Source organism: Clupea harengus, chromosome 13 (genome assembly GCF_900700415.2).
Source record: "Clupea harengus chromosome 13, Ch_v2.0.2, whole genome shotgun sequence".
Taxonomy (NCBI): Eukaryota; Metazoa; Chordata; class Actinopteri; order Clupeiformes; family Clupeidae; genus Clupea; species Clupea harengus.
The window spans coordinates 6,927,096-6,939,595 of record NC_045164.1 but is presented as its reverse complement, the minus strand read 5'-3'; the positions used below and the strand labels follow the sequence as shown (position 1 = coordinate 6,939,595).

The 12,500-nt window shown below is 48.9% G+C and overlaps 1 protein-coding gene across 9 annotated transcripts in view; it reads left to right on the top strand.

Moving 5' to 3' along the window:
* Positions 1–12,500, top strand: part of fgfr2 (fibroblast growth factor receptor 2) — a 50,013-nt gene that overhangs the window by 10,837 nt on the left and 26,676 nt on the right. For 7 of the 9 annotated variants that reach the window (XM_031578523.2, XM_031578526.2, XM_031578522.2 and 4 more), the window contains exons 3-6: positions 2,327–2,593; positions 3,131–3,205; positions 7,280–7,449; positions 11,022–11,145. In XM_031578523.2, coding sequence (XP_031434383.1) covers positions 2,327–2,593; positions 3,131–3,205; positions 7,280–7,449; positions 11,022–11,145 — 636 coding nt within the window. The remainder of the gene's footprint in view (positions 1–2,326; positions 2,594–3,130; positions 3,206–7,279; positions 7,450–11,021; positions 11,146–12,500) is intronic. The other 2 variants (XM_031578527.2, XM_031578528.2) reach the window with 1 other exon arrangement.

Below are 12,500 nucleotides of genomic sequence, written 5' to 3'. Positions count from 1 at the left end.
CTCCCTCTCTCTGTCTGTCTGTCTGTCTGTCTCTCGCCCGCTTTGATCGCACAATAAGGGGAAGCGTAGAGGCAATAATAATTAAATAACAGTGTGGCAGCCAGAGAGGGCTTTTGGGGCGAGATGAATACACTGCCATCAATCAAGACCTTGGCTCTTCCGTAGACCACACAGGGGGGCAGAGAATGAAGGAAGAGAGAGAAAAAAAACGCTTAATGATATCCGGAGTGAGGAGGAAAAAAAACACAATACCGGAACCATACCTGTGTGGTGCAATGTGCCCGGGGGGAGTTTTTTTCTAGAGGCGCGCGTACTCTGTCTCTTGCTGTGTGGACCCTGTGTGATGGGAATGGCTTTCCCTTCCTGCTGTAGTGAGAACACTCACATGCTCTCGAGCACATATACACACACAGAGACACACTCTCTCATCAACACAGTCAAGTACATGCACACACACACACACACACACACACACACACACACACACACACAATGGGAGAGGAATGCGGAGAAGGAGAGGTGTGCTGCGGCACAGGAAAGCCTGGGAGTGCCTCTGCTGCGTCTCTAATTATTTCTGCCTCCCCCTCCAGCCCTTGGCTGCAGACAAGTCCAACCACGCTCTTTCCATTCCTGTTTGCATTGTTACTAAAGTTGCGCTCTTGTTCCACGCTCAAGTCCGTTTAATCTCTTTCGCATTCGCCTTCCCTCCCCCCACCTTTCTGAAACAGATCACACACATACCCGTTACACATTTGCCCACACCCACACCCACACCCACACCCACACTCTCTCATTCTCCCTCCCTCCCTCACACACACCAACTCACTAAAACACACACACACATTCATTTTTGGAGTGCAATAAAAAAAAGTTGGACAAATGCCAGTTTTTATAATGAAGGGTTTGACTGAATGTTGAGACCTATAGACTGAGTCAGTGCAGAAATCTCTGTGTGTGTGTGTGTGTGTGTGTGTGTGTGTGTGTGTGTGTGTGTGTGTGTGTGTGTGTGTGTATGATTGCTTAAGGGTGGATGACTGCGGCCTGGGCTTAATCATACAGCTATGTTAATTGCGCTGAAATCAGATATGCCGGCATTGCTCTTGTGATATCGAACGTATCATTTCCCGCCTCGGAATCTTTTATCTCTCCCCCAGCACTGTACCCCAGCCAATCTTGGGGTTAAATCTGACTTTCAGTTGATTAAATTCTCTCTGTCTTTGAAAGTGAAGAGTTGGATGAAATGGTACGTGCGACCTAGTACAAACAGTGTGTCGATCGGAACGTTGGAAGGCTCACTTGTTTACCCTGACAGTTGCTTCCTGTGTTCTTACCGGAGGTGTTTTATGTAAGGCCCGACATGTTGCTATTGAGCGTTAGAGTCCGTCTGCTCGTGGCCCGACTGTGGTAATGGATGAGGGTGAAGAGGATGCCCACACTGGTATTCTAATTCCAATTCGGTTTAGACGAAATCTGACACAGACTCGGTCGGCTCTCTGCGATCTTTTCATCCTTCTGGCTTTGTGACTGACTCTCTCCCTCTTTCTGTCACACATACTTACAGGCACGTATGCACACATGCACACACGCGCACACACACACACACACACACACACACAGACACACACACACACACACACACGCACACACAAACACAAACTCTTTCTCTATCCCTCTCTCTCTCTCTGTCTCTCTTTTTCTCCTCGTCCATTTCTTTCATTATTCTGTCATTCTCTTGCTGAGCAGGGTGCTTTTCGTTGCCTGTCGCTGTTTTAAGCTCTCATCTCGCTGCACTCAACTGCATTCACTGGCTGCTTGAGCGGGTATGTGTGTGTGGGGGGTGGTCAGGGTTGGTCACATCATGACTGGCACACGCTCCTTACCACACACTGTCCTCACCCACCCTTCCTCTGGGCTCGCGGCTTTGGGTTGCATGCTTCAGGAATCAGCGATTTAAGAGCAGGTCTCTGGGGGGGGAGTCTGTATTTATGGGGAGGGTGGTGATGGTGGTTGGCAGTAGTGGTGGTGGTGGGGGGTTGTTCTAAAGAAAGCACCCAATCAGAAAGCTCCTTCATTTCCCACATGTGTCCATCTCCAGTGCATTCACTTGGGCCGGGTCTTTTTTCATTCGGTGTGGTGATTGTTTTTTATTTCATTTTTTCTCTTACACCATTGCTTGTTCTTGCTCTCCTCCTCCTCCTCCTCTTCTTTTGTTTTTCCTCCCTCTCGCTTCCTCCTTCCTCTGCACACTATCACCTCTCCTCCCCCTCCACACCCTCTATCACTCTCTCTCTATCTCCTTCTCTCTGGCTCCCCTTCCGCTCTGCAGAGACGCCGACCAAATACCAAATCTCTAAGCCCACGCTGTGCTCTGTGCCGCCGGGCGAGCTGCTGCGGCTGAGCTGCCCGCTGCCCGAGGCGGCCGCCATCTCCTGGACCAAAGACGGCTCGGCGCTGGGGCTAGACAACCGCACGCTCATCCAGCAGGAGCTGCTGCAGATCCGCGATGCCGTGCCCACAGACTCGGGCCTGTACGCGTGCAGCGCGCTGGGGGTGCAGGGCGGACAGACGCTCTGCTTCATAGTGAATGTGACAGGTGAGTGGGCCAGGCGGGGGCAAGGGGGTCCGAGGCAGAGGCGGGTCGCAGATGGTCGGAAAGGGGGGCGGGGCTTGATGCCTACGCAGTGGAGATGTGGTTCATCCTTCAAGGGTGGTAGGATTTTGCAATTCTGTTGAGCGAAATCACTTGAAAGGGAAACGCTTTTCAACACGGCTGACTTGGCAAAGTAGTAATTTAGTTTTCCCGCAATGCACTTCTTTGGCTGGGTCTTTTGATGTGGCAGTCACCCCTAAGCTTCAGCCACCCCTAGCAACGTGTTTGTGTATGTTGTTGTTGTTGAAGTGAATGCCTAAGTGTGAAGTGTGAGTTTGCCTTTGGGAATATGGCTATGGAATTTGGCTGTGTTGCTTCTTCAGACTTTTGAAATGCATGTGTGTGCGTATATATGTGTGTATTAGAGAGCCTAATACACACACACATACACACACAAGAGAGCTGTGCAACATTCTGTATACTTGTGTGCGAGTGTGAAGAAAGGACCACAGACGTGACAGTAATGCCGGTTCTTCACAGATGCCATCTCGTCAGGCGATGACGAAGACGACACGGAACGCTCAGAAGACGTTGGCGCGGACGGAGAACAGATACGTGAGTATCGGGAAAACGAGGGAACTGTAGGCGGAAAAGAGCAAATCTCGCTAGCAAATCTCTCCCTTTCTCCCTTTTGCGTCTGGTCCTTTGTACTGACTACAGCTGGTGCATGGGTCATATTGAAGAGGTCCACTGCAGGCCATGAGAACACGTATCATGTAGTTCTCTTTCACCATGGTGGTTTTTCACATGTCTCTGGAAGTGCATTAAACATTTGCAGATGTCCTTAAGTATTCTGACAGAAGCGTCTCACCTTATTTATTTGTTATTGATTTTTTTGCCTGTCTTTATTTGTTAGTATCTATTTTTTTTTTCTATGCTCTCCCTGTGTTCTTATACACGGCTTGTGAGAACTCCTTGCCTCATGGAAAGTTGTTTGTCAGGCCTGTCGTTGAGCGCTCTGCGGCATTCACCCGGTATCGCAATTTCAGTGCAGGTGAATTCCTGGCATTCCCCGGGCCTTTGAGCCTCAGTGTGTGTGCGCGAGTGTGTGTGTGTGTGTGTGTGTGTGTGAGGGGGTGCGTGCGTGTGTCTCAGGTAGTCGAGCCCTGGGGAGTCTGTCAGCTGCGCTCATCCATTATGGAGGCAGCCCATCTGCTCTCCGTTAGTTACCTGATGGAAGACGTGTTTTGAATTGGTGCTGTGGCGAAAGAAAAAAAGGGGGGAAACGGGGAGGGGTATTCAGAAAGAGAGAGAGAGAGAGAGTGCGAGAGAGAGAGGGAGAGAGAGAAAGAGAGGGAGATAGGCCTCTTTAACGTTCAGCTTTTTTAGAAGGGGGGAAAAGAAAAGTGAACAAGAGGGCTTCCATATCCTGTTAAAATTCTCTGCACGCATCTACACCCCCACACCCACACAATCACACACAATTACTCACACGCACACTCACTTACTCAATCACTTACACACACACACACACACACACACACACACACACACACACACACACACACACACACAAGCCTTGTTGGCTCCTAAGCACACTCTAATTGCTCAAAATGCATCTGACATGGTGGAGAGAGAAAGGGTTTCAGGCTGTGCAGAAAAAAACCTCTGGGTCTTAATAAAGTTGTTTGAAAGCAAAGTCAAATCTGCAGTCTGAACACAGCCGGGGGATGGGGGCTGGAGGGTGGGGGATGGGGGGTGTTCGAAAGATTCCAAAACAGAATATGAAACGACAAAGAGTAAGGCAGAGCAAAAGGAGGAGGGAGTTGAAGGAGAGGGGTTTGAGTCTGGTCAGTGTGTGTGTGTGTGTGTGTGTGTGTGTGTGTGTGTGTGTGTGTGTGTGTGTGTGTGTGTGTGTGTGTGTGTGGCGGGGGGTTTAACTACTAGGTTCTGGTTTGGATGGAGCCCAGGGTCTCTCTGTCTCTCACACACACTCATCTTCTCTCTCTCCTTTTCTCTCTCCCTCACTTTCTCTCACCCTCCTTCACCCTCTACCTCTTTCCCTCTCTCTCCACTGCCCCCCCCCCCCCCCCTCCAACCCCCCCCCCCACTTTCTCCCCGCTCTGGGGCGTCCTGGCCTTGGGCCGAGGGTGTTGCGTAGTATGGAGCCGGCAGCGTTTCAGGGCCCGGCATGTTGGATCACTGCGCTCACCGAACCCCCTCACTGCTCTCTTACATTACTTTCAGACGGAGTTTTAACAACACGGCCGTCTGAGCGTACATTACCCCCCCCCCCCCCCCGTACTTCTCTCTCTTTCCCTTTTTTTTTTTAAAGGATTCTTTGTTTTCCTTCTCTTCCTGTTTCATGTGTGTTGTCAGCGGAGCGGCCGAAAATTGAAGGAGACAATTGAAGGCCTGAGCGGAGCGAGCTGGCAGGTCTGTGATGTGAGGCTGCGGTTGTGCTAATGTTTTTACGTGCGAGTTCAGCGAGAGTTGGGTTTTTCGCTTCGTTTTCATTTGTTCCTCTCTGTTCGTTAGCTCTTTTTTTTGTCATAGTCAAGGAAATGAGATGTAATCAGTGTCTCAGTGACTTGTGGTCACTGTGATCTCGGTCCTCCTTGTACTGTTTGGTCACGCATGTTTTTTTTATTTAATTTTTTTAGGTAGACTTCAGCCCAAACCAGGCGTCTCTTGTTTTCTTCTGCTAACATTTACTAGAGAAGCCAAAAGTTGGCCGGTGTTCTACCCTTTCTCGTAACGCAATGAGATATGAATACCAGGACACTCACAAGCGCCTGGTCGCAAATAACCCTTTGGTTACTGGTCCTGGGGTTCAGGGCATGCTGTAAGTCTTCCTAGAGCACCTAAGGGGTGAAGGTCAGTGGATATGAGGCTCCTCCTGACGTGGTGGGTGGGGTTGGGGTTGAGGTTGGGGTTTGGGGTTGGTGGGGGCCATTGCTGAACTGAGGTGGCGCCCTTTGAAGTTTGGCATCTCTGGCGTGGAGGGCATGGGAAAGGCGTTGTGAAGCCTGATGTGTCTGTCTCCTCTCTTCTGGCGCATCTGCTCCGTCACGGGGGTCAGAGGGCACCCGGAGAGCGGTTACGAGGGCACCACAAGCCAAGCGGAAGATGTGGGAATGTTGGGCCTGGGCCTTTGGTCTGTCAGGAGAGGATAGAGGAAGCAGCATTTAGAATGATAGATGGATGGATGGATGGATGGATAGAGGGAGAAAAAGGAAGAGAGGAGGGAAAGAAAGAGAAAGTAAGAAAGTTTGACTAGATAAACAGAGAGCCAGAGATAAAGAGAGGTATGAAATGGAAGAGATAGTGTGCTAATTAGCATGCTAGTTTGCTTCTGTAGCGGAAGGAAGCTTTTTGGGTTTCAAAGTACGTTTACACTTTCCGTTTCTCATTCAAGAGAAAATTGCTCTGCAGTTTCATCATGCCGTTTTGGGGCAGAAAATCAACGGCCAGTGGCAAGTCATTTCTACTGTTAGCACAGATGAAGAGGGGCTAATTTTCTGCTTACATTTGAAAGCAGAGAGTGAGATTAACATAGCCAGGCCCATTTCACATCAGGAGAGAGAGAGAGGGAGAGAGAGAGGGGGAGAGAGAGTGGGAGAGAGAGGGAGTAAAAAAAGGACACGCTGATCATGTGGAGCCGCAGCGAGTTCCTCTTACACATCGATCCACTCACTACCAGCGTCTAATGATTAATCACAGGTCAGCGATCTCAGCTCTTTCGTTGTCATCCGTGTCTCTACCGGTGACGGAGAGCCTTCCCTCCCGGCCGTCACAAAGGCCACAGTGTGACGCTAAACGGAACCAAGTCAAACCGAATGTGATGGTCTAGTTCCCTTCTTGGCCATGCACTGCAACTTCTCTCCTCTGGAAGCTGATGTCCCCCCCCCTCCCCCAGCCCCATACCCTTCTCTTACCCCCATTATCCCCCTCCCCTTCTCTCTGTAATCCCCCTGTGCCCCACCCGCCCCTAACCCCTGGCTGGGAGGAAACCCAATATGTTTTGATTTAAGCTGCTCCACAGCGATGCAAAGGGTTACACTAACCAGACGAGCCGTGCGGAGCGGGTGTAGAGGGCCGAGGGGGGTGTGAAGAGACACTGGAGCTTCTCCATCTGATACCCCCTCCCCTTCCATCTCAATCTCCACCCCTCTCCTCTCCCCTCCTCTCCCTCTCCCTCTCCCTCTCCCTCTTTCCTTCCTGTTTGCCTGTTCTAGCTTGCTGGGCCCATAACCACACTTTATTCACTAGGGGTGCCCTCAAGGTTCCCCAACTGAAATCAAATGGAGTCCAGGATGGGTCCCCCCCCACCCCCCCCCCCCTCCTCTTCTGCTCTCCATGTGCTCCTGCTTAAACAGTTTAGATGTGTGAGGACTGTGTATGCATGCCAAGCAGGATTCAGACACTGCCAACGTGCAGGCCTCTATCTTTCAGTGATTGTAATGAACAAATCTAACATACCATATATGCAAGGCTTCCGTGGTTTCTTAGAGATATGACTTGAGATGTGAAGACTAATAGCAAGTCATTCTTGGGTTAGATATGGCATGCTTGTGCTGATGTGCTTTTATAGGTTTTTTGTTTATGGAATTTTTCTTTTTTTAATTTGTGCCCAAGAGCTGAAATTCCCTGCAATAATCCCACTCTTTCTTCCTCTCTCTCCCGCAGGAGTGCCTTACTGGACGATGCCGGAGAAAATGGAGAAGAGGTTGCATGCGGTGCCGGCGGCCAACACTGTCAAGTTCCGCTGCGCGGCGGGAGGGAATCCCAAGCCCAAGATGCGCTGGCTGAAGAACGCCAGACCGTTCCGGCAGGAGGACCGTATGGGCGGATACAAGGTGAGAACATGTGCTCCACTGTTCTAGAGTGTGTCTTCTAGGGACAGCGTAAAAAAAAAGAATGCCGGTTGTCAACTCCTTTTCACATAAGACATAAGGCACTTTTGAAATCTTTTAAAATGTTGGGATGCCGTCCAGTTTAGTGAGATTGTGGAACATGTAGCAGCTGGAAACTACTTTGCTCTTTCACCGTAATTGTGCTTGCTTTTCCAAAATGTGTCCAACTTTGCAAAGCAAAGTGAACTTTGTACACACTTTCTTGCTGAGCTTCACGAGTTTGGGACTTTATGTGTGTGTGTGTGTGTGTGTGTGTGTGTGTGTGTGTGTGCGTGTTTGTGTGCTTCTGTCACTTGAACTCTCAACGCCTCTGGTCTCTGGCTTTAAAATGGAGGTGGAGTGTGTGAAATTGGGTTCAGTCATCCGTGTTTGTACGCTCAACAGGGTCCCCTTCCCTCTGCCCTGTTGTGTGTTGGCTGTGGCGGCTGGCTCTGGATTGGCACAGGTCTCCTCCAGGTCAGGAGCACTCCCAGGCGCTGGTAGGGTGGGCCCACCGAGGAACCAGATAATCTATGGACCGACAAAACGTGGGAGGGGGAGAGAGAGGGAACACCACAAGGGAGAGATGAAAAATAAGGGGGAAGTAATAAAAAAAAGGATATCCTTTCTTCATGCAGGGACAGACAGAAAATATAGTCCACTGAATTTAGAAATATAGGATTTTGTTCGAGGTACTTCGTGTCAGTAGACATTCGCTTGTCACCCCTAAATGCACAAATCAATTTGATAGGCAAAAAAAAGGCCGAAAACCTGAGGAGCGGTTAAACTTTAACGGCGAGGACAGCCCAGGTCCTGAACCCTGTGTGTGCGCTCCAGCGCCGAGAACAAAACCGAAGCAAACAGACGACTCTCCGATATCACCAGCCAATGAGCCGCCACATGCCAAGCCTCCAGCTCACCCAGGATATACTCTAGACAGCTCCACCTCTGCACCCCCATGAAATGGTCTGAGTTCCTGGACATTGTGTGTTTCATTCTGGGTATATATATATATATATATATGGGTACACTATATTTTAAGTAACCTTAGGGCTAATTATAGCCCTAACAAAAAGTGTATCTTATGACAAGTTAAACTTGACAAAGTACACCATACTAATGTATACAAAACTATTAGGGGGAAAAAAAGAGAGTAAGAAAATGAGTACAGCATTTGCAGGTCTTCTCATCCATGTCCAATGAAAGTTCCCAGTATTAAAAATGAAGGACATCAATTGAAGGAATATTTACTTGAAGGCCAGTTGGAGATCTGGTCTGGTCTGGACCATTCAGCAGAGTCTGCCAGTCTGACAGTGTCTGCAGTCAGTCAGTCAGTGTGATGAATTCTTATTCCAAAAACACATTTTTCACTTTACATCTGTGTCATCACCCTCACCCCCACCGCCCCTCTGGAGCCCTGCAGATATATGTTGGGGGGTTTTGTTTATGAATCCTAAAAATACCTGAGGCTGGTCGTCATGGAAAAGACAAATAGCCCAATAACGTTTTATTTCCTTTCGATGTGAATATGGTATCTCGCTTGAAAAGAGAGAGAAATTCCAGCCCTATGAGCCAGTGTGTTTTCTTTGGATGGTGGATTTTGGTCAAACCTGCTCAGAAGTTTTGTAAACATGGCGGCCATATTGCAAAAACAGTGCCTAGTATTGCGATTATCAGATTGTTACCCTTGGAAATAATTGCTTGCGACTGGAACTCAAGTCGGCTAAGGTCCCAAAAGAAACCAAAAGAGCTGCTATTTATTTTTTTGTGCCCGACATGACACATTCACGCCATTAGTGAGATGCTTAAGATATGACCAGTCAGTTAGATGTTTAAAAGATAAATATTAACACAAGGGGATTCTGCAAAGGTCTTAGCATTTGTCTGCCCCGCAGTCACGCTAGTAGAAACGTGTTGGAGGTTTAGTTTAGGCTTCCTCCTCAGTCAAGTGTCTGTCGTCTGTCCCTGGTTTGAAGCGGATGTTGATACAAGCCCCAGACAGTCATCAGAACCCTGATGCTGGTCTTCTCACCAGGATGCTCTCTTTCTCTCTTTCTCCCTCTCTCTCTCTCCCTCTCCCTGCCTCTCTCTCTTCTCTCTCTTGCTGTGACCACCTGTGTGTTAACGTCTGAACAGTCCCCTGCCAGGGTTCTAGTGACACTGTGTTTGTGCTGTGCCAGGGTTCTAGTGACACTGTGTTTGTGCTGTGCCAGGGTTCTAGTGTCACTGTGTTTGTGCTGTGCCAGGGTTCTAGTGACACTGTGTTTGTGCTGTGCCAGGGTTCTGACTATGTGCGGTCCGACTACGATCCGACTAAGGTGCTTACATGAAACGGATAATGCGATTTCAGTCCGACTAAGGCAGTTATTCGAATCCATGTAACCACGGTGACTGTTTGTTCCCTCCATGGAATTACAACTATGACACAAAGGACTTTCAAGTCAGGCTAACAAACAGGGACAAAAACAAACACTGTAAATTGGACAGTTGGCATAGAAAGCTAGACAGACAAAGACAGAAAGATCTGCCAAGACAGAAAGGACTAGCGACTAGAAAGAAAGAGAGACAACGATACAGAGATGGAGAAAGAAGGAAAATAACAGAGATCTTGGTGGAGAAATGAAGACAGGCATGAAAGAAAACAAGAGAGAAAAATACGGACAATGAAAAAAAGTGTGTTTTTGCATGTGTGAGGGAAAAAAGAAAGAAAGAAAGAAAGAAAGAAAGAGAGAGAGATTCAGCTTGATCAGTGAGAGCCGGCAGGTTTGGGATTGTAGCCCGCAGTCACGAGAGAGAGAGAGAGAGAGTGAGAGAGAGAGAGATTCCTGGGGTGGGGGCGGCGCTGGCTTTTAGGATCAGTCTGTCGACGCTGCGCTTATTATTTTTCCCATCATGCTCTGCTGAGAGCAGACCTCACAGCTCGGTGCTCCGCTTTGTCTCAACTCCACCTCCTGCCCTCTATTTTTCTATCCTCCACACATTCTCTCCCTCTTTCTCTCTTAATCACTTTTTCCTTGTCTCTCTCTCCCTGTTATTCTCTCCTGGATGCTGTTTCTCTCTCTCTCTCTCTCTCTGTCTCTCTCTTACTCCAACTGTCTGTTTCTTTTCTCTGCCCTCTCCTCTCCTCATTTTGGGAGACGACCTCCTCCCAACTATCGACGTTAATCAGTAGGAGTTGCTCACGCCTGCCAAACATTCACTCCAAGCTGACGCGGATTAAAAAAGAAATATGAATAGAAAGTCAGCACTTTCTATCCCTTTTGTTCTGTACTGTGTTATGTTCATTTTGTTTACTACGTTTCGCCTTGCCCTAGACAATAAAGAACCTCTTATAGGCCAAGATAAGCAGGATACTCCCAAGATTTTGAAGAGAAACCAAAAAGTATTTTGCTTCATGCAAAATCAGGTCCAGTGCACTGTGCTAAAAACAGAATTAGCACCGTGGTCCAGAATAAGATGCTCGAGTGAACTGTCCACGGCTTGGCGTTTAGGATACTGGTTAACTAACCGTAAGCGTTCTGTCTTCTCCTGCACAGGTGCGGCAGCAGCACTGGACCCTCATCATGGAGAGCGTGGTGCCGTCAGATAAGGGCAACTACACCTGCTTAGTGGAGAACGAGTACGGCGGCATCAACCACACCTACACGCTGGACGTAGTCGGTAAGTTCCCATGGGCCTCCTTCTGCTCCCCGCACAGGTGTGCTAGGGCCACAGGTGTGTGTCTGGAATGTGTGTGAAGGGTGCACTGGCTGACCCACATGGGATGGTGCGTGTGTGTGTGTGTGTGCGTACAGTTATTGGGGGGGGGGGTCAGTATTATCACATCTGGCAAAGGGGCAGGTTCAAAGGGGACGGGCTAAAATGCCTTTGGGGTAAATAGCCACAGCTCAGACTAATACAGAACCTGCACAGACCGCACACACACACACACACACACACACACACACACACACACACACACACACACACACACACTCACACGCTCACAGTCTGGCCATTCTCTCATGTGTGCTATTTTTGGGCAGTGTTCCAAGTGCTCCGCCCCCTCAGTGACCATCTCACCCCACCACGTCCCTTTCTGTGAGCCCTCACTCAGGATATATTGCTGAGTGTGTGTGTGTGTGTGTGTGTGTGTGTGTGTATGTGTGTGTGTGTGTGTGTGTGTGTGTGTGTGTGTGTGTGTGGTTGAGGGGTGATGTGCATGGACTTTGCTCTGCTGTGAAGAGACCTATTTTTGTTGTTGACTTGTTTCTAATGGAATACTAAGTCTACATGTTATTGGCCGTGTTGTGCAGTGAGTAAGAAGAACACAACCTTGATTTGGAGTCGGAGCATTGAAACAGGAGAACCTGAGTGAGGCTGCTGTGAGCTTTTAATGAACACTACATAAACGTGTAAGATCGTTGTGGGTGTTTTGTCAGTCTCCCTCGAGACAGGGCAAGAGTAGTTGTGGGTTGCCTCTGGATTCCAGACAGCATTTATCACACACACACGCACACACACACATACACACACAAACACACACACACTCACACACACACACACACACACACACACACACACACACCATGCATTTAATGTTACCTTTCGTCTGTAGGTCAGCCTAAACTCTGTAAAACTTTCAGGCTCCATGTGTGTCCACAGGCGCACACACACACACACACACACACACACACACACACACACACACACACACACACACACACACACACACACACACACACACACACACACACACACACACACACACACACACATGCACACACAGGTACAAACACATGCACACACACAGACACACAGACACACATACATACACACACATACATGCACACAAAGACACACAGACACACAGACACACAGACACACACACACACACACACACACACATACATGCACACACACTTTTCCCCATGTAGGCCCCCAGTGTAAGGATCAGCCAGTGCGGCCTCTGAGTCTCTCTGTTTCTGTGTTTTGTGGGGTTTTATTGCTCTGCAGTGGAAAGCCTTTGTGTGTCT